Consider the following 23,095-nt stretch of genomic DNA (forward strand, 5'->3'; position numbering starts at 1 on the left):
CGCAGAGGAAAAACACCAAAATCCCTGATGTAAACAAAAATCCCCAGCCTGGGATTCCAGTTGTCTTTGATCTGCCCCTTCCTTGCCCTGGAGGAGCTGAACACCAGAATAAAATGGCAGGGGGAAAGCAGATAAATCAGAATTTTGACCTGGGGGTTTACACCACATCGCAGCTGCCCTCTGCACCAAAAGAAATCACAGCAGATTAGCGTGGCCTGAATGTCAAACACCAAACAAGGAACAGACCACCACAAGTGAAGGTTTTGTCCCTGCAAATACCTAATCAGTACCAAAGATCTGCTTTTTCTACTTACCAGTTCTTAAAAGAAAAAAAGAGTGCTGACATTTATCTTGGAGGATAGCCTCCAGCAGCATATGGAAGCATCCCAGGTAACAGGCAAGGAGACCACACAATGCTGGTATATAAGCAAATGCATTCTGTTCCCCAAGGTCAGCGATTTGTTACAAGGGATTTATATCCAAAACATCACAGATTCAAAATAGTGCACTCGGGCTGATATGGAAAATGTCAGCTCACTCCCTCTCTCCCCCCTACTAACAGCTTTGGGGTTTATTTTTACTGATGCACATTTAAACACAGTTCAGATCAAATTAGGGTCAGGGGAGAGACTTTGGTAACTTTTAGATGTAACTTTATATCTGTTACATTTTATATGCAGCCTGTACATGTATGCTCTCCTTGCAATGTTTACAGCCCACGTCAAAGCAGGGCAAGCAAAGCTGAAATAATTCTATCTTTTAAGAAAGCAAAAACCTTTTAGCAATGCGTTTTTTCTGTAAATGCAATTATTCTAATTGCTCCCATCATTAAATACGCCTGAGACCACGTTATTAGATCAGGACCCGTTTGGTGAGGAGAACCATAAAACTCATGTACTTACTTATGCATGTATCCATCTGCACTCCCCGTTAAGTTCATCTGCATGACAGTTTGGAATTCTGTCTCATTGCAGCAGTATTTAAACACTGTGTTGTTATGGTGACAGCAAAAGATGTAGGATTTATTGTCAGAGAGGCGGGGGCAGTGAAACCCAAAGTGGTAGCGACCTTTGTAGTCGGTGTACGGCTCGCAGACCCGAAAATGTGCAGACAACACTGTAAAAAACCAAGAATGACATCGGCTTTGTGAGTCACTTACGTTCTCTGTGTGTCCTCAATAACAGCTTTTCAGGCTTAAACAGTTGGGGTCTGATTTCTGAAAAACATTAATATCTCAGAACTTTCAGCATCACAACATTTAGTACTTTAAGACCACAATATTTAGGCTCCTGCTGTATTTTGAATCTTACTGTTTCTGATTAGCGTTGTTTAAGGGAAGAGGAGAAGTGCCCTCTGTGCTTAGAGGCACAAAAATATTTGGGGAAGCATTTTCATATTGCTGTTCTAAATATAGGGATATCCATAACACACAACGATGCCCGTGTCTGATTCTCCTGGGATGACTTAATAAAAACAAAAGGTCTGCATAGAAACTGCAATAAAAGTTTGCTGGCACTCGGTTTACAGTCACTGTTCCTGACAGACAACATCTCTGTTGTAAAGGTCATTCTTTGATAAGGATTATTCTGTCAGAAACAGTTATTAAAACCAGCATAACAAATCTGAACAACTCTGAATTTGCACATAGACTGAACTAATAATAATAATAATAATAATAATACCTTTAAAATACTGTAATACCTTTAAAATACCTGTAAAGTACTACTAATAATACCTGTACAGGTGTTCCTGGGAGTTCTCACATTTCTCCTTTAATAAGTCTTTGAAAAGTCTTTGAAGAGACAATATTGGGTTCCACATGATGCCAACATTTTAACTCATTCATAATTTGTGTTACTAGGCCTTATATCATCATTTATAGCACATTTACCATACAAACACCCCAAAGGGCTTAAACTCTGAGGAAATGTAGAAGAGCCTGAACACTCTTAGCAGTGAAATGATTTTACCCTGACTAGAGAAGAGAGTCACAGCCATGTGACAGTGCAGTTCATAAAGTCACACCAGTTAGCAAAGGATATTCACTTCAGACTGAAAGAATTTGGTGTATGACTTTTCCATCAGATAATGACCTGCATGGATTTACCTTAGCTGCGCTGTATCCCACAGTCCCTGTTGATCTGTAATTGTATCTTATCTGCCTAAATCTCACTCCTTCCTACCTTGCTTTAAAAAAAGCCTATTCCTAATGCTCTTTTGTTTCTCAAATTTATAAAATATATTAAATTCAAGATACATTTTAAGGGTTGTGACAGTGCAGATGACTTTTTTATGTATAGGAGGGGAAGCCTAGAACAAAAAACTAAACTGAAACAAGGTAACTTGTACTACCCTCTGAGTCAAAAAGCTTCCTCTTAAGCATTAATATTTATATATATGTGTGTGTGTGTGTGTGTGAACAGACCTGGCATCATTCAACAAAAGAAGAAATCCTTTTTTAGATTAATTCAGTCAGGAACTGAAAGTGCTGTTTCTAAAGGAACACAGATGTTGAGAAAGGTAATTACATATTTTGCCCTGCCTGGGAAAAATGTTGTGTTCGTGTCACCAGTACAGAAGTTGGCCTCTGGTCCTGTCACAGAAGTTTAGCTTGCTCTGTATTTTTCTTAATAGCACGTGTGGAAGTGTCTCCTGATCCTTAAATAGTTCCTCTGCCCATTTAAAAAGGAAATCACACTTCTTTGGGAATAAAAACTGAGGGAAGTATGATTACAGACTGAAGGGAGAATTAAGATAACATCAGGTCATAGGAGGAGGGGTGTCTGTAATAAGATGTAGTCCTAAGCACATCCTTAAATAGTAAAATGTGTGTCAGTGATTAAAATAAATGCACAAATAAGAGCATAATGTGATGATTAAATTACATTCTGAACTTGGGAGTCAGTGTGTGGTGGATTAACCCTGGTAGGCAGCTGCTTGTCACTCCCCCTCTCCCAGTGAGAGAATCAGAAAGTGAGAATATTCATGGGTCATTTAACAAATGAGTAAGAAAAAACCCCACAGCAACATCAACAAGTACCTTGTGCACAGTGAAAGAACTTTATCAACTTATTGTAAATATCTCTGTAAGTTCACCTGCTGTCTCTGCTTCTCTGTGAATCAGAAAGCCAATAAACAATGCGTGATTTTTTTTTTCAAGTATTTTTCCTGAAAATAACTTTGCTTAAATCCTGAGGATTAAAGAACCTTTCTTCTATAGAAAGACTTCATCTAAAAGCATTGGACCTGGAAAGCTCTTAAGTTGTCTTTTGCAAAGACAGCAGCTGTTTCTGGAGCTCTCCTGTGCAGATTCTCATACTGTTATTGAACAGGTAACTGATAAAAATGCTCCCATCTCTGTTCCTACTGATTTCCAGAGGATACTCTGTCACGCTTCAAAGATTTCAGCTCATCTTAAGATTTATCTACTCTGCCTTAAAGTCACACAAGCCAGCATACAGCAAACTGCTCCTTCCCTACATGTTCCCGGTTAGAGATCAACACTGATCACATTTTAAATTTAGCTACTAAATTTTTAAAGCCCTGAGACTTTGAGAAGGGCTGGTCTTTCCAAGCTTTCCGTGTGGATCCACAGAAATATTCCTCTGTGTGCATCTTACCACGTGTTAATTTGCTGTGTGGACGTTCATTTCCTACTGCAAATTAAAAAAACTGCGGTGTGCAAATGATCTGTCAATTTTGGGCTTGTTATTATAAGCCTTGCTGTCATCCCCGATTTTATAAATGTGTTTCAGTGCATTAAATGACTAAGCATCAACATTGTTCTGGGGGCTTTCCTATCATTTGTGCCTTTACTTGTGTTCCACTTGTGGAGTCGGTGAAAGTTATTCTTCTAATTGTTAAGTGGGGTTTTCAGCCATTCCTACGGATTTCAGTGTGAATCTTGGGATACCAAAGACTTGAATTTACAGACTGTAAATCTGGGGAACTCAAATGGAGCCTTGCCATTCGATTTTCACTTCAGCTCAGGTTGAGAATGACGTTCATGTGGCTCCAGTGAGAGTAACATCCTTTTTTTAACCCCTGGCATTCTCACTGCACAAAGCCAGTAGTTTTCTTTTATGAAAGCTGATCTGTCTTGGGAAACAAAAAATAAACCAAAAAATTCCATTGGCTGGCTTCAAAATGATAATAAATCTCCTCCTGTAAAATGTATGTGAGTTAGCAATGACCTAAACCCCTTCCTACAGGTGTCAGTAGCAAAATTCCCCAAGGAGCAGAGCTTGGCTGCCACGATAGGATTGTGATGATTTCAAATTTAGCCTGTACTCTACATGCTCATGAAGGATGTCAGATAATAAAATACTTACAGCCAAGGAGCAACAGGAAGGTAAGATGCACGTTTAGAAAGCCAATAGCTATCAATGTTAATAGATGAGTTATGTCAGGAAAGCTATATGTAATTAGTTACAAATAAACATTGTATTTCAGAGGCAATAGTTTTCTTCTGAGGGAATATATATCTATATATCTATATATAGATATAGATATCTCAGAACACTGGCTTTATGTTTGGGTTTGAGAGAATAAAGGTGTATTATACCAGGGGCTGAATACATCTATTTGCACACCTGGTGTTATTACAGTGTCCCATTCAGCTGCAACACAGGTGACTATAACACAGGTAAATATTTATATCACCTTGAGGAAAAAGGTTGGAGAAGTGGGATCTCAGGATGTCTCTATTAGAAGTCCCCTATAAAGAGTGGCAAAGGTATGAAAACTTAAAAATCAACCGAGGAGACTGGAGCAGCTTTGGAGGAGTTTTGTGATGGTTGATCACTTCACTGAAGTGCTCTTTATAATTGACTTCACTCATGCAGCACAGAAAGAGATTTTTGAAATTATTTTAACCTAGAAAACAACAAAGAAGCTGCTACAACCCCTGTGTCCAATTCCAGTCCAGAGGAGGAGGAGGACAGATACATAACCAGGGGATGCAGCACCATACAAAGGGATTATCACTGGAAGGACTGAAGGAAAACAATGTTTTCAGATGAGAAGTGGTCTGGTTGATAACATTCTAACACTGTTAGCCAAAGGGCTGTGCCATTTACAGCTAAATAATAAGCTATCATTAGCAAGAATCAACTTGAACACTGCAAACAAGCAATGGGCAACAAAATGCTTGAACTAACTGGGAAGGATCCAATGCTGAATATTAAAGTCCTTACAGAGACAGAGCAGTAACAATTTTCACTGGAACACAAGGATACTTTAATGCACATGATGCCTGGTAAAGCTGTAAGTATGGTGGTCAGGGATGGGATGTAGTAAAAGGGAAAAAGAGTAGGGACAGAAAAAAAATCCCTTTGGATTAAAATCTGCTTCAAGAATGGAGGGTAAAAGACATTGAAATGAAAGTTAAAATCCTACAGGATCAAATCTATCTGAACTAAGAACCTTTTAAATTATTTTTTTTAATATTAATTCATAATTACAGAAAACCTTGATGTCATAAATAGCTCCTGAAGAACAAATGCAACAAGTAATCAGAACACTTGACTCATTCTCAAATTAAAAGCTGACACATTTCTGCACAAATCCATTCTGTGATTTATTTATTATTCAATTAGCAATCCATCTGATCCTGTTTTGCAGGAAGTCCATATTAATTTGCAACTGTTTTCTCCCTGGGACACAGATCAACAAAAGAGAAAGTATCAAAGTTACCTGCTGACAAGAGTAAGGAGAGCAGAACCATCAGCACATTCAGGGACTGTTGACCACAACTTGTCATCGTTGGCTTTCATTGGTCCATTAGAGAATTACCTGTTTGACAGGATGCAAAAATTATGGTTAAGTGTCTGTTTCATCTCCCTTTCATGGTTAAACTTTTACTTCCCCACAAAGCTTTGGTAAAATGAAATGGCTTTGCACAGTAAGAAAAACAAACAAACCAACCATATAATTTTTCTGGACTTAGAAGTGAAATAAATTCTCCTTTCCGTGATTTCATTACAATTCTTTCCTCCTTTCACCACGAATACAAACAGCTGTTTACATACTTTCCATTAAGCCAGCGTGGAGATGAATCACACAAAGCCTCTATTGGATGTTCACACCTCCCCTGTAATCTACACTCAGCCAAAGTGTGCTTGTTTGCCTGTCACAAGAATGGGCTGTTGTCTGAAGCCTCTAAGGGCTAGAAGCACATAAACAATACAAAAATAAATTGGCTGCTTTGAAAGCCAATCTGTTTTACCCCATTAGAGGGTGCAGTCGCTCAGAAAGTGGGTCAAGCAACTGAGAGGGTTGGAAACACTTCAAAAAGAAAATTTAAAAAAAAAAAAGTCTTTTCATTAGAATCACAGCATTTCATTCGATTGTTATTTCTTGTTTTCCTAGAGAGCAGGGTGAGAAGTGGCGTGATCTGGCTGGGAAAAATCCTAATAATCCTAAAAAGGATCCTCACAACTGGGTGAGGCCAAACACATCTTGTTCCACGTGAATTCAGCATCACCTGCTGCACATTCAACAGCTCCTACAGAGACTCTGCCCCAAAGTAAGTGCTGTCACCAACACGAGAAGATGTTGTCACTGCTCATACAGACTAACTCTTCATCCTGACTTCACACTGACATTAATAAATAGGTAACTTATAAATAAATAGGTGATTCATAATAGAAATAAAATTAATAATATAACATAAAGCAAAGAGGTAATTTATTGTTTTGTACAAGAACTCTGGGAGCTCAGGCTACAGACCTAAAATAGAATATTTTATTTATATTATTAATCACATATTTATTTTTATTATATTATAACCACCCATTTATTTTATTTATAAATAGGTGATTATTAATAAAAATAAAATATAAAATAAAGAGGGACTTTATTGGTTTGGACACTGGGAGCTTGGGCTACATACCAGATGGCCTAGGTGGTGTTACTGCAAGGTAGTGTGGTGAGTGTTTCTTGGGTTGATAACATTGTTCTAAGGTAGTTTTTTTTTGTTGTTTTTTTTTTTTTGTTTTGTTTTGGTTTTTTTTAAGAAAAGAAGAAGAAGGAAAATGGCAATTTATGCAAAACATTCCACTGTTTCTGACACCTCAAGAGACACATTTTGCCAACTGTTTATGAGGAAAAAGTGCTGGATTATATAAATATGTAGTTTACTAATAGTTTACGACTGAATCAGATTAAAACACCAAGACAATTGCACCTGATGTAACAGAAGGGGAGGGGGAGAAAATTAACACATGAGGAGTAACTAAATCCTGAGTAACACGGATAACAGAGGGGAGAGACACAGAGCTGTGCAAAGTGTTGAGAGGCCAAAGATTTCTCCCACAAAATGCTGTGTGTGGCACAAGCTGATCCACTAAAAAGTCATCTTAGCAGACGAAAAACAACAGATCACAGACCTGAAAAAAACTTTTGTACAATAAAACACGACAGTTTGCACTGTTACCTGCAGGCCAAATCACTGTATTGTAACTTTAAAATAAGTTTTCAAGGGAAAAACAGTTACAAACCACAACACTGTGAGGAGAAAACAGAAGTGCAATAAACTACAAATGGTAATTAAAAATATTCCTCATCAATACTGTTTGAAAAAGCTGCCACCCTTTCTTCAGAAGGAATATCGTATTAATTAAAACCCTGAGCAGACTTAAAGTTGGAATTGCATTAAAAAAAAAGAATAATACTGAATATAAGCCAGAGGTGGAGAATGCAGGAGTTTGGCCAAGAAAAACAGCCACAGAGAACACGCTATTGCCAATATTGATAGGACTAAAAGGGTATGATATTTTCCTGAGTAAACCAAAGCTGCAGGAATTCTGGTAGTGATTCATTACTAAAGAAAATCTTGGCTTTTGTAGCAGTTCATTAAAAAGAGATCAATAAGCACTCCTGTTGTGTATCTGGGAAGACAAAGATGTTTGGTACAGCTGAGACTAATAAATATTTCCATATCAAGAATAATTTAGGGTGACATTAATGAGTTGATACTATGGTTCCTAATTTGATATTTGCAAATCCGTGTAATTTGTATCCAGTTATTTCAGCAGAGCTGGATGGGGAATATATAAATCATTTTTTCAGTTAGCTGGGAAACAATGGCAGCTTTCAAAGGACTTGAAGAAAACTAAGAACCTTTTTAGAAGCAAATGAGATAATTCAGGTTAATTATAAGCGTGATGTGGATCTAGGGAAATTTAATGGAATTGTTAATACAGAATCCAATCAATAAATAATTAAGAAGAGCAATATAGTTAATATGTATCACTCTGGGCTTATGGTAAAGTTAACTTTGTTTCTCTCAGGGTTGTTGATTAAAGCAGATCAAAGATAGTTATAGTACGGTAGATGTCTGTAAAATATCTCAGTAGCATGGAATTTGAGCAGGCAGTGAGAATGAGGAAGAAAGGCACATCAGTTATGGAAGACTAACTCAGACTGGAAATCAGATGCACATTTTTTGGAAGGCACAATCTTGTTAGTAATTGAGTACATCCAGCCTTACTGGGAGTTTCTTAATCAGCACCGGAGGTAGAAATCTAGGAGGGAAACATTTATTTCCATTATGTCCAGCAGAACTGGCAACAATGAAATTGGCATTTTAATCCAAATCATGGGATGCTTGTGTTTTATGTCAGCTGGAAAATCAGAGGGAGGGACTAGAACACAAGAGACCTGCACACCAGTGGCCAGGAGAATCTGTGTAAATAAATGCATATACACATCTATCCACATTTGTGACAGCAGGGAAACGCTCCCATTTTAGAACTGCTGTTTCTGTGATCATTACACTGAATATGAGCATTTTTAGGATGTAACTAACTGTTCACTTGTTGACTATTCTGAGGGTTTTTCCACATGCTGCTGCCTGGCTAAAGCAGTCATATTTTGTGCAGTACCACGAGGATGTCTCTGAGCTATTAGAGCTGGAAGAGATGGGCAGGAGATCTGGTGACATGGTAAAAGGAAAAGCCTAGACCATACAAAGTATTTCCTGATGTTAGGCCACAGAATAGAGAGGGTAGAAACATGGTAATCTAGTAGGATATTTATTTATTATTATTTTTAAGCAGCTACATGGTACTTAGCTTCCAAATGGGGTTAAACCCTGACACGTGTCCACTGTGAAATAGAAGAAAAGGTCCTCACTCAGGTTTTTTAATATTTTTTTGGCTATCTTGTCATGGAATAAAGATTATGTTCAGAATATTGCTTTCCCTTGCAGAGGATGCAGCAACGAAAGATTCAAGGAGAGCAACACTCAAAGGAAAGGTGCTGTAAAATCACGGGAGACAGAGCAGGTGGGTGGCTTTTTGTTTCTGCTGATGAAGAGCCCGTGACTGAACTGCAACTTCTGATCTCACCCCCGGCACAGAAACTGAACTGGTTTGCCTTCAACCTCCCTCCTCATCATGGCCTTTAGGTGCAGAGACCATGCAGATCATCCTGCAGATTTTACTTCTCACTTCCACACCGTGACATTTTAGCTCTTCCTCTGCTCCTACATCCACTGCTTTGGTTATCCCTGCAGTTCTATCTAGCTGTCTCTTCTTGAAGGGAATCAGTGAATCACTGGAAAGAAAAGCTGCCAACAGAAACAACCATTTCATGAGGTAAGATTTTGATGTAGGAATTATTTTCCCCTGACTCTGAAGGAGAAGAAAGGCCATGTTTGGAAGAGATGTTTGAGAAACAATACCCATTCTGCTGTTTTGTTTTGATTGTTAGAAAGAACAAAGGGAGCTAGCAAGAGAATTTACTAAATACATCAGCACTGCCTCACAAGTTTGTTCTTGTAGAGACAGAAAATGGAGCGATTCAAGAGATCATTTAACCCATCTTCCTGCCATAGATCAGGTACACCTAAACCATTCTTAGCACAAGTTCACATAATGTCCACCACCAAAGTGGTTTTCTAACCTTCTCAGACAATTCCCTAGAGTGTTTCTCCAACCTAGAAAGGTTTTCCCACGTCTAAACTGCAGCTCCTTTGCTTGATTCAGGCCCAAGGAGCTGGAGAATGATTTACCTCGAGGTACATTGTTACACCTCTGCATCCGTCTTTAATTAACACATACAAGTGCTATCATATCTTCACTCAGTCTTTTCTTAGACTAAAAACTTAAACTTCATGCAGTTTTCCCTTAAAAACCACTCTTGTTACACCTCCTATACCTCCTCTTGTATCTGCCTCTACACTTTATGGCAAGGCTGTGCCTGGAACTTCAGTGTCATTTTGGTTCCTGCTGTTTATATTTTCTTAGTGCCCTCCAAGTCCTGATAAACATCCCAACAGCTGCCAGTTCTTTCAAGGGGAAATAAAAGCATAGCAATTGCAAGGTGCAGAAAACCACAGAGCTCCTGCTAATCCTCCCAGCTGACCCAAAAGATAAATAGGTTCTCCTTGTTACAGCAGGAGAGGAACATCTACACACACACAAAACTATATAGGTAAAAACAGACCACCACGTGGGACATAACTGCTGTCCAGCAATTCTTCCCATTTCTTCCTCCAGTCTTTTGGGGCCATAGTCATCTTTAACAGATTAAATGCTATTTAGGAAAGCTCTGGTTGCCACAGTCCCTTTATTACCCACTCTCCTTCTGGACAACACCCTCACTGACCACAGACACGTTTTCAGTTTTGCTGCACTTCCTACACCTGTGGGTGTCAAACCAGCAGGGAAGTGCCGTCCTCTCAGCCTGTTTGCTCATCTGGAGGCAACAGAAAATACTGGTTGGTTGTGGCAGCAGTGGGGGAATGAATGACACAATCACAGTGCTTGAGAAAGCTGTTCAAAAAATCAGACGGAAAAGAAAAGGCTGTGATCCAAACCTAACTCCTAGTCCAGCTCTGTTCACTTCTCACATTAAAGCAGGCTTAAAAACGCATCCAGTGTGTGTTCATGGACACTATTACAATGAAATTACAGCCTTATTACAAAGGAAGCAATAGGACTGGCAGGAAAGAAAACCTGATTATTAAGAAAACATGTGGTTTCACACTGCAATAACCTCAAGAAAATGTTTATGAGAAACAGACACCAGTTTTCAGCTTGAAACGACTGAAACAACCTATGAAAAGGAACTGGTGATAGAAAACCTTCTGAGTTGTAATGAAGCACTAACTTTACTCAGCATCTCTTCCTTCAAAACATCTTACTGCACGTGTGCTTTAAGTTAAGCATGTGTGAGTCTCTACACAGCCACGGATAAAGCATCAGCAGTCAGGGGTTTAGTACTGCTAGAGATGAGCAAATTTATATTACACTACCACAGACATGAAATTCTTCCCTTCTATTTTATAAATTTTAAAACTGAAAATGTGAACTGCTTTGTTTCATTTCACACCCCCACGTGAACTACTCTGTTTTACTTCACACCCCCATGTTTACTGTTTCCCACAGCTCTTCTCTGAACAGCTATGAAGAGACACCACCCATGAATCCCATGAAATAAAGCTCTTAAGTACAGCCTGAAGACCATCCTGTGAACTTCAAGCTGTTGTTAACAGGATGAGGCCAAGAAACCTGTCCAGACTGACACTGATAGACCTCCTGCCTCTTTTACCCCTTCCCCTTTTCACCCACACCTTTAGTGAGCTGCTGGGACTGTCCCACACCCACACCCTGAGACGCACATCACCTGCATCCAAGTTGGAAATGGATTTTAGAAGTTCCTTCCCTGAGTATGATGAGCAGCAGAATCTGATACAGAAGTGAAAGGATCCCTTTATTACAGGAGGATTAATTTTGGAGAATCAGCGGCGCATTCAAACCTTATAATCACAAAATTTAACGGATGAGGAACTTCCCTACGATAGCACAAACTCTTCGTGGACAGCCAAATTCCAAACTCTCTCCACAGCACAACTAAAGATATTAAAGACATTGCCATAATGCAAATAAACTCCAGCTAACCAAATTCTTGTTGTGATTCATTAGGTATTTGCATCTGGTAGGATAAGTGTTTGATTTCCCACATTTATTGCTGATGGAGGTCAAGGGAATTTTAGATTGTTGTCCATCTGAGAACTGGCTCTTCACTGTGTACATGAGATTTTTTTAGGGAAAAATATCTAAATTACTTTGGGGAGACAATCAGCTTTGTAAAAATAACAGCTGCAGTTGGGATGATTTACCCCCACTGATAAAGAACTTCAGCTTACAGGTGGTTTTGTGCAACCAAAATCTACAAATCTACCTGTGTGAGCTGAACCAAGAGCTTCATCAATGAATTAATAAATCCAGTAAGGCAAAACCATCAAGTCTGGTCTGTTCGTGGAACAAAGTAACCTGAAACAACTGAATTTTGACTCTGAAACTATGAATGCTCTTGGTCTGCCATGAGGGAGGAATGACAAGGAAACATACACAGATTTGTGATAATTTTTTAAGAGCAGGACAGGATACATTTTTAAGTGATTACAAATCACTATTGTTGATCAAGTTATCATTTCAGTTTTAAGAAGTGCAAAACTCTTCTCTAAGGAAACTTCTGGTTGTGTTTTTTTTCGAGCTACTTTCAGTATAGAACCAGAGCAAATGTACTTTAATTTAAAATATTTCCATTTCCAAGTCTTAAATTAATACTGTAATACCTATGAGTTTATTTAAAACAGTTTGTCCAAGGAATTTTAAAGACGTTATTGAGAAATAAAATTAGTTTTGATGGTAACATTAGAGGTTTTATAACAGCCATGTTTTAAAAAACTCCATCTCTGCATTATAGCAGAGCTCTAAAACCTGAGAATTTGTGTACCTACAAACAAGGCAGTAAACCTGGCTAGTGTGTTTTTATCACCCATTTGAGAAAAAAAAAAAAGTAATATATCAGCAATTTATGTAGTGAAAAATGTGAGTAAATTTTGAGTTTCACCAGTGTGTCATCAGCTGTACACATATGGAAATTAAGAACTACCTACAGTCTCTATGCGAGCCTTTTGGACACATTTTCCTTTCAAAAAGGGCCTCTTCTGAAAAATAAACCTTCATGTGCAAAGTCTGGGACATCCAAATTTTGTTTCATTCTCACATTCCTGATCATCATTAATCAGCATCGGCATCTAATCCCACTGGTTTCTAATCTTTTGTCACTCTGGGTTTGTAAAACACTATTTTGTTCCAAACTGACAAAATATGAGGAATAAGTCAAGCAAAAGTTAAAGTCAACTCAGAAAAAAACACATTAATTTAAACACGTCAAATTCAAAGGAATTCAAGAATTCTCATAAATACTTTTTTTCCCCTTCCCATCAACTTTAGGAAGATGTTGCCATTTACAAATAGAAATTATTACTCCATTCCTTTACAGTCTCATTAAACATTCCAAGTCCCTGTATAGGTATCAAGCTCTGGCCACCCACTGGACATCAATCCTTGCAAAGTTATTACCTCAAGCACGGCCTGTCCTACAGAACTAGAGCTTTCTGAAAGGCTCTAAAATTACCTTCTGTGGTCATCAAATATTGAAATAACTTGTGTTCCTGCTCAAAAATGTCACTAGGTTATTCAGCATATTTGAAACCCAGGGCACATTCCAATGGGAACCCCAGCTAATTTTGCTGGCTCTGAATCAGGAAAGGCTGCAACCCCTGACTAGCAGTGCTGGAAAAAACGCTGCCACGTGTGGTTAAACCAGCAGAACCACTTATTTTTTTCCCCTCCTCATGAGGCTCATTTAATGATGCCAACACAATGTGTAGCTTCTCTGACATAGATGGATCTGCACTGCAAGGATTTTGGCAGCATTATTCCAACTTTTCTAAAGAAAACATCTCAACGTGCACAGCAAGGCAGGTCTGAGCAAGAACCGAAAGCTGTGCAGGCTCATCAACCCTGGGAAGAAACAGAGGTACCTCCCAGTGCTAAACTTGATTCATCTAGAACCAGCTCACCTGTTGAAAGTGTCCATACACTCTTAGTGTTGTCAAGGACAAGGCTCAGGAGAAATCAAATGGCCCAGGGAGGTACCTGAGGTGAACTGGCAAAATTCTGCACCACGTGAGCGGTGCTGGTGGCAACAGGGGTGGAAAAAAATTGTTCAAAAGGCAAAACTTCTTCACTTTTGAAATCTGAAACTAGCCACCAGTGCTCCCTGAAGAGGTAAATAACTCTTTGGATTCCAGGAAATGTTTTGGTCTCAAACCTTGCCCACCCTGTCATTAGAGAGAAAAAACACCCACCAGAGTAAACTGAGAAGTCACAGAATCGAGAAGAAAGGGACCCACAAGGATCATCAAGTCCAACTCCAAAAGAATATTTCCCTCCCTCCTTAAAACATCTGTGATGGCAAATTCAAATGTTTCATACATTGAAATGTTTCTCAGTTCCATCACAAATAAAGGCTGTTCTTAGAGCAGGACACACCAGGGTATAAGGAGCTGTCACCGCACCAGCCAAGGAGAAAGGAAACTGTGCGGGAGCCTTGACCAACAAATGCTGGAAAGAGAAAATGTACTGAAGAAGGCAGGAATAACTTCCCTTCACCTGTGCTTTTGAACACACCAGCCCCAAAACTGCAGGAGGAAATGCCATTTTTCACTGCTACACACCTCACAATTACATGAGCAAGCTGGTTTTAAGAGCAGCACATGCCTGCACTACTGCAACCATCCTAACTCACAGCCATTCTAAGCAAAGCCCCTTCCTTCTGGAACCCCAAGAACACTGAATTGTTAACAAGAACTTAATGCTGAAAGTCACAAGGCAGAAGAACCAAGGAAAGTGCTGGTGAACCCTTTGTCCTCTCCCCTTAGGCAGAAACACTTGCAGGACAAAAAGGACAATTTTTAGTAGTCAGAACAGCAGGTGTGGAGGTTGCCAAGCAGAAGGAGAAAAGGCATGCAGAGCTACAGAAAAGTGGCTTTCAACAATTTTTCAATTTTTTTTTCTTTTTTTTTTTCCCCCAGAGTGCATTTTTGGAACTCGAAAACCAGCTAAAACAAAACTGTGCTGCTGCTGGTGACACACCCCTCAAACTTCGTTCCACATCCTTTACAAGATGCAAAACCTGCTTATTTGACGCCTGGCCTGGGGTTTGTGGAGATTTTATGCTGTGCACAAGCAGGTGTGAGAGAAGCTCCATGAAAAGACTTGTACAGAATTCCAAGGAACTCTGTTTCTTGACCTCCCATGGATCATCAAACCCTCCTTCTCATTGAACCCAGTGGAGCTGAGCAAAATTACAACTATGTACCAGAAGCATTAACTGCAGACTGAAACCACAGTTCATTTAGAAGTGGCTTCCTTTGTTTAATATTTATTTATATTTAGGTGCATTGTCTATTTATAGCATATGAATATTTATAACAACATATAAATTCATACGAAATGCAAATGTACAAATATAGTCATATTCTAAATATATTCTCTAAATATTTGTATTTAATATTTATATCTCTGCTTAGTGGGCAGATATATATCAAACACTCAAAGCGGAATCCTCAGTGTTCCAAGTACTACAATAGCACCTGGGAACTTAATTATGACCCACATCAACACCACAACTGCTCCAAACAGTCCCCAAGAAATGTCTCCCACCTGAAAAACACTTGCCATTTCTATCCCTGTAATTCCAGAAGTGCACAGAGGACAATCTGACAGAGCCTTCTGAAATGGTTCCTCCGAAAGAGAGATTTATTTCCAATTTGCCTCAGAGACCACAGAACACAACAGATCTGAGAACAGTATATCAAGTTCTAGATTTAATGCCCTAAACAGGTAAACACTGATTAAAAAATGACATGTGAAAACCAACCAGGGCAGGGAAAAAAGAACATTACCTATGAGACTATAACCTTGCTTGATGTTTAAATCATTTTTATGAGGTTTATGTACAAAAGAGAGCACGGGTAGGGAATTCTGCTTCATAACTTCAACCTCTGACTGCCACTTTCCAACTTTAGTAGCCCAGAAGGCATCACTTTCAGGTCATTTTAAGACATAATTATGCCTTATGTACTAATAAAGTTGGAAAGTGGCAGTCAGAGGTCTAATTTACGACTTTCTGATGGGAACTAGATGCCAGCCTGGTATCTCTGAGATACTCCTACAAAGTCTCTGACCCAGAGAACTTAAAAGAGAATTATTTAACCCTTGTAGGATTAAACACACACCTCAACTCACTGAAAGATCGTGATGAAAGGATACAGGGATACCAATATGACTCGAAACCATCCTTGCAGAAAACAACCCTAAGATATCTCCACACTCACAGATAGCGAGGAACAGGTCACAGTTTGGACATTAATATTACAGAAGCAAAATAAGGATGCAAGCGGTTTAAATCACAAGAATTATTTTCAAACTGAGAGGCTTGGTTTCTGGAAATTCTGGCTGAATAACTGCAATAATCACGGGCATTAACCCATTAAAGTCGATGTAAAGAACCCCTTATTCATACAGGGAACAGTCTGCTCTTAGTGACCCATTCTTTGGGGTATTTTAGCAGTATGAAATTACTTACAATGGGTGACAATCTGATTCTCCTACAATACAGATGTTTACAGCTGTTTCACTTGAACGGGGAACACAGAAAAATGATCATAAAACCAAATCGTGAAACGTAAGGCCAAAAAAACAAAGCTGGTGCTGCAGCATCAAAAGGCAGAGGGGGCACAATATGCATGCAAATTTTACAAGCAGAGAGTTATTTTAATCCTGGTATCTCAATGCATTTTCAAGGCCTGTTCCCAAACATGGTAGTTATTGTAACAACATTTTTTTTTACCCTCTTGTCTAATAAAAATATAATCCTTTTGGCAGCTGCCACAGATGCTCATTCTGCAGTGATTTTCCTCTTCACTAACCATAAGGCCTTTGATGCCCACCCCATAATATATTTATCAGTATGGATGAAGTCAGAGAGCCCAGACAATCAATTTTGTGTCTTGGGACAGCAAACTGCATCCAAAATATGCTGAACTGTGAAATCCTCGGAGCTAAAATGTGGCTCTAATGAACCTAAAGGAGTCTGTGAAGAGCAGAGGGGCTTTTTATATTTAGAATTAACCCATTTCAGCTACAGGTTACAAACCTGAATTCCAGTCTTCCCCCTCATAAAGAAGTCTGATATAGAGGAAACAAACAAAAAAAAAAGATTGACATCTGCCTTTCTTATTTTACCTGGAATGACAACTCACAGAGACACCTCTGGACAACTCTGGGGGAAAGATAGTTGTTATTTTAAGAGGCAAAGGATAGAAATGAGATATTTCTACCTCAGAAATGAGATAGAAACTGAATGACAATGTAATGAAAAATGGGGCTGTCCAAGTAAGGGAATAGTAGCCAGATGCAGACATGATTTCTCCCCTCCTGTATAATCTTATTCTATTCCTTCCCATCCTTCAGCTGCTTAAATAGTTATTTAGTCCCTCCAGCCAAAATGGGGGGAATAGAAATGACCAGATGACTTCTGAAGAACTCTTTCTGTTGTTGAATTTTATTCTGAATAACTATTTTACCCTAAAATCCTTCTCTACCTCTCCATCATCTCTAAGTTCATTGACACATAATCATTTCCAGCCAAAAATCAAAGTCAGCAGTCCACCCCTCAGCTTCCTTGGTAATCAACTGCCTTCTACACTATTAAACATATTGCTTTGGTTTGTGGCATTTCAGCAAAGGTCATACATCACTCTGCATTGTCCTCAGTGTCCTATTTTTTCTCTTCAGTCAAATCTTTATATCAGTTACACCCCTTTCCCCTGAAACCTCATGTTTTAATACCTGGAATTCAACATCAGTTAAAAGGGTAAGCCCAGACTGCAGCCTGGTTTGGTGTCATTTGTATGATGTAATTACCATCTAGGATTACTAATGTAGGTCTCAAACACAACCATAAATCAAATACACTTTTAAATACCTTGTCAAGAAGTTCTGCTTGAAGAGCATAATCTGGATTTGTAGTCATAGCAGAAGGCAGCAAATAAACACAGCCCTCCTAAAATAGACTTAACTAACCCAAGGCCTTTCATGCAGTGATATAATTTATTTCTATTTATCATCTTATCCATTCTGCACTAATAAAGATTTGATTGTTCTGGCCACAATACTGAAGGTTTTCTAAGCATTCCAAAGAATGGAATAATACCTTATTCCACATGCATGAGACTCAAAACATGAGACTAATCACTGGAAGTGCAAGAGGCTTGGGGGTTTTTTTGTTGTTTCTTTAGTTTCTCAGCCTATTTTTTTCCTTTCTGGTAGCACTATCAGATGGCTGCACTTCATTTCATATCATATCAGCCATAGGTGAAATCCAGTTTTTCTTCTGCAGGACAGGTGTTTGAAAATGGGCAGGAGCAGAAGTTTGTCTTAGAGATAAATTTCTTCTCTGTTCCTCTAGTGAAGCAAACAATGTTTTGAAGAAAAATTGAATTGCTGGAAAATCTTTATGTAATTATCATAACAGTGATTTATTACACAGTTATTTCATTGTTTGTGTAAAAGTCTTTTCTTCTCCAGAGCTCTTACCAGCATGGATATCGTTTAGCTCAATAATTTCTATTGATTAGCTGTAAATAAATAATAAATGCTATTGGAGCAGTTTAATATTCCCTTATTTTTGCCTTACAAAAGGGCTGATCTGCCCTTGCTGAGTCCTTTTGCATCCCACTTTCCAATAAACAGTTTCTAACTTCTCAGTATTCTTGTCAGAGCAAGTCTTGTATCACTTGTTATGTGAGAAATTTGGGAGGAGCTCAACAGTCTTTGATCAGGAAGCTGGAAATATCTTTTAGTAAGGCTAGGATCATAATGCTTCCCTCAAAAATTCACTTAGAAAATGAAATATTATTGAAACACCAATTTGAAGGAAATATTTTAGATTAGACTGATGTTTACATAGCTTAAAAATTGTGTTTTCTTTGAGAAGATAAATCACACTAGCTCAGAAACTCTATCAACTAGAAACACCACCCAGAGAATAAGAAAAGTCATAAAAGTTTAAAGGAGGCCTTGTTCTTAACCTGATATATTTCTAGCTAAGAGTTATTTATTCTCACAGAATGCTTTTGGGTCATATCTCCCCACCCCCCAAACTGCTGTCTTTACCTTTATTGTACACTGAAAATGCCACCAAACAAAAGGGTAAAACTGCCATTTCATCATAAGCTCTAAGGCCTTTTTGAAAAAACGAATCTCCAAAGCAAGTCATGCAATGAATCATCTTCCTTGTATTATAAGGTCATTACCAGTAATTGGGAAGGCCACTCTAAATTACAGAAATCTCTCAGTCTAAAAAGAAAGGCACAGCACTGATTACAGAAGGATTTAAGAAAAAAAGAAAAAAAAAAAAACCAAAACTCAAAAAAATCTCACTTAGGAAAACGTTTCTCACTTAATCAGCCTTGCAGCTTGAAACTGCCAGCACTGTGGGTACCGAGTTCCATGTAATCCTTCCCAGGGAGGTTCATCCCCAGGCTTGGCACCTGCAACTGTGCCTGCCTCCCAAACTGCCTGCAAACTGCCACAAAGGGGCCTTTCCAAAGAAAACCGTGGCAAAAGATGCTCAGGAACAAGAGCCAAGGTTCATCTGAAGAAGCTGGTCGCCTTCCTCGGGGAAGTCACGAGGTAGCAATCAGCACTGAAACACCCCCGCGTGCTCCCCTTGCAGGGCACGGTCTTAGGTAATTAAGGAAGGTCCAAGCTGAGAATCCCTGATGCATATGAACGTGTAAGCCTGTTTGTTTAGGTGGGATAAAAACACCTGGAATCCTCTAGCAGGTGAAGCAAGCCAATAAAGAAATTGAGAAGGCGTTGTTTGTTAAAGGGAGCAGAAAGGAAAACTGGCACGGAAAGAAGACAAGATGATTAACGTTAACAGCATGTTATCTGGCTGAGATGGGGTTCATTTCCCCACAGCAGCCCCCCCCCCCAGGGTGCTGTGCTTTGCACTGGAGGCTGGAAAGGTGTTGATAACACTCCAGTATGTTGGTCCTGCTGGGCAGGGCTGGCACAGCATCACCAGCGTCCCCACAACATTCCCCCCATCCAGGGACTGGGGATGGGCAAGGTCCTGGCAGAGGACACATCTAGGGCAGCTAGGACAGCTCACCTAAACTGACCAAAGGGATAATCCAGACCATGTGATGTCAGCTCAGATATAAAAGCCAAGGAAAGGAGGAGGAAGGGAAGAGCATTCGTTATTCACAACTTTTGCCTTCCTGAGCAGCTGCTCGTCATGGTGAAGCCCTGCTTCCTGGGAAGCGCTTGGACATTACTTGCTGATGGGAAGTAGAGAAGAAAATCTTTGGTATTTTCCTTTGCTTGTGCTTTCACTTCAGTAAACTGCCTTATCTTGACCTGCATACTGTTTTCCATCTTATTTTCTCTCCCCTGTGCAGCTGAAGAGGGATAGAGTGGCTTGGTGGGCACCTGGCATCCAGGTATTGGGTTTGCCTGGCAAAGCTCTGGTAGCAGGGGGGGATATAGGGCTGGCTTCTCTGAGAAGCTGCCAAAAGCTTCTCCCATGTCCTATTGATCCAATTCCAGCTGGCTCCAGGAGGGACCCACCGCTGGCCAAGGCTGAGCCCAGCAGAGGTGGCAGCAACACCTCTGGGATAACGGGTTTAAGAATACAAAAATTATTTGGCAGAAGTAATTCCAGCCAGAGAAGTGAGAATATGTGAGAGAAACAGCCCTGCAGACACCGAGGGCAGTGGAGAAGGAGGGCAGGAGGTGCTCCAGGTGCTGGAGCTGAGATTCCCCTGCAGCCCGTGGGGGTCTACAGGGGAGCAGAGGTCCTCCTGCAGCCCCTGGAAGAGCCCACACTAGCACAGGTGGATGCCCAAAAGAAGGCTGTGACCCTGTGGAAAGCCCACACTTGAGCAGGTTCCTGTGCCAGGCCCTGTGGGAAGAGGGACCAGGCTGGAACAGGTTTACTGGCAGGACGTGTGACCCCGTGGAAGGGACCCAGGATGGAGAGGTCTGTGAGAAACTGCAGCCTGTGGGAAGGGCTCAGGTTGGAGAAGCTGGTGGAGGACTGTCTCCCGTGGAAGGGACCACCCAGTGGAGCAGGGGAAAGATTCCTCTCCCTGAGGAGGAAACAGCAGCAGAAACATGTGATGAACCGACCGTAACTCCATTCCCCGTCTCCCTGCTCCACTGGGAGGGGTGGGTTGGATGAGGGAGAGAACTGGGAATAAAATTAAACCCAGGAAGGAGGTCTTTTAAGATTTAACTTCTCATTATGCTGCTCTGATTTGGTTGGTAAAAAATTCAACTAATTCCCTCTAAGTTGAGCCTGTTCTGCCTGTGACTGGTGAGTGATCCCTCCCTGTCCTGCCCTGCCCTCGTGGGTCTTCTGTTGTGTTTTCTGCCTCTTGCCCCGCTGATCAGGGCAGTGATGGAGCAGCTTTGGTGGGCACCTGGCACCCAGCCAGGGCCAACCCACCACACAACCCCACCGGAAAAGCCAAAGCATCCACGTGTGTGGTAGAAATAAATCGACCACCGAAGGTCCCTGACTGGCTGCTAAATGTGTGCAGTGCAAGGCAAAGAGATGCATTTCAGGAGAGACCTGTGGGGACATCAGCTCAAGGAACCTGAAACGAGCTGCTAATAAAGCCTTGTCAGAGGAATATCCACGTGAAGGGAAAACGAAGCATTTGCAATTAAAATAATCCGTCTAAAAAACGCGGGCAGTTGTATTGGTGTGACCACCCACAGGCATCTTCACACTTTCTGTGGGAAGAGAGTGATCAGCGTGGTTTTTTTTGAAAGCAAATATTGCTATTAAAAAGGCAGGTCTCCCACAGAAGCACCAGGTTTCGGAGCACAGCTTTAAAGTGTTTATATTGCACCATATATATTTATGTCACCTATTTTTACTACGAAAAGCCAGATTGAAGCTTTTTTTTTGCTTCTAATAAAATTTATTGCTGAAAATAAAAAACTATTTGTATATTCTGTATAATACTTATTGTTCTGCCACGCAAAAATACTGCTCAGATTGTTCATTCATATGAAGATAAATGTGTTTGTTCACCCACTGGCTCAGTGCTATGAGAAAATTAATGCACTCTAAAGATACCCATAATGTAACTGAAAAGATGAGTACTCCAATCCTTCAGATCCTGCATACTGGAAAAAGGGAAGTCAGAGAATTAAAGAAAGCTGCGCTTCATCAGGAAAATCAGCAGTTTTTATGACACAAAAAACCCCCACTGAAGACCGAAAAAAAAAAAAAATCAAAGATCCTACTTCTCTTAATAGACTTGTACCTCTTTGATGTCTCACTCTTCTAAGATTCAGCTTTTTTTAAAGATAAGAATTATTCTGTCATTAATTATAAGCAGTATGACCTCTGTTCAAACACTGCAAGTTTTACTTCTGGAGAACAAGTGATGTGAAAGCGGTTTCCTTCCTTATATGAAAGATTTCTGTAGCATTTTCAGATAAAGTGTTTTCAGGCGTTCATCTGAAGTGACAAGGAATATTCTTGGATATCAATATTCTTTTTCTCCTGAGGTATTTTTAAATCTGACAGGCATATTCATATTGCCTTAGCAAAAAGGCTCCCCTGGTTGTGTGCAGCAGCTTGACTTTCACCCCTTGGATATTGCAAAGTCATCCCTGTGCTGGTCCTTTTGCTTACCCACAAGGATTTGATATTGGACAGAGCCAGAATATTTCACTTGAGCAGCACCTGGTATATGAAACATTCTTGGTTTTAATTGCATTACAGATATAATTATTAATAGCATATATGTGATATATGCACATATATGTAATATTATATAATATATGGCACATATATGAGAGAGATATTTGAGATGTGACATAACAGGACCTTGTTTTTTAATAAATTCTCCTGAGATCAGTCACCAGACTAACCTCACCTGTTATCTGGACGTCTCGAGTATTTGAAGAAGGGCACAGGACAGGTTTAGAGAAAGAGGTGGCAGAACCTTGCGCAGTCCTGACCCCTGAATGACCAGGAAAACAATGATTTTCATTATCACAACACACGGCGCACGTTCAGTGTAATGAAAACTTTATATATCAGCAAGTTCTTAAAGGTGTTTCCACTTAATAGCTTGATCTTTTGGATTAATCTAGAAATTATAATACCTCGTCTCAAACTGCTACATGTGACACGTTTG

At 39.8% G+C, this 23,095-nt stretch overlaps 1 protein-coding gene across 6 annotated transcripts in view; it reads right to left on the reverse strand.

The window, feature by feature from the left end:
• SHISAL1 (shisa like 1) overlaps positions 1-23,095 on the reverse strand; it is a 167,626-nt gene that overhangs the window by 33,054 nt on the left and 111,477 nt on the right. For all 6 annotated transcript variants that reach the window (XM_027897738.1, XM_027897733.1, XM_027897735.1 and 3 more), the window contains 2 exons: positions 5,695-5,793; positions 903-1,116 (listed from right to left, as the gene is read on the reverse strand). In XM_027897738.1, the coding sequence (XP_027753539.1) occupies positions 903-1,116; positions 5,695-5,761 (281 nt within the window). In that variant the 5' untranslated portion in view covers positions 5,762-5,793. The remainder of the gene's footprint in view (positions 1-902; positions 1,117-5,694; positions 5,794-23,095) is intronic.

This window comes from Empidonax traillii, unplaced genomic scaffold, assembly GCF_003031625.1.
Source record: "Empidonax traillii isolate 1590-97213 ecotype Southwest subspecies unplaced genomic scaffold, ASM303162v1 scaffold557:size1000685, whole genome shotgun sequence".
Classification (NCBI taxonomy): Eukaryota; Metazoa; Chordata; class Aves; order Passeriformes; family Tyrannidae; genus Empidonax; species Empidonax traillii.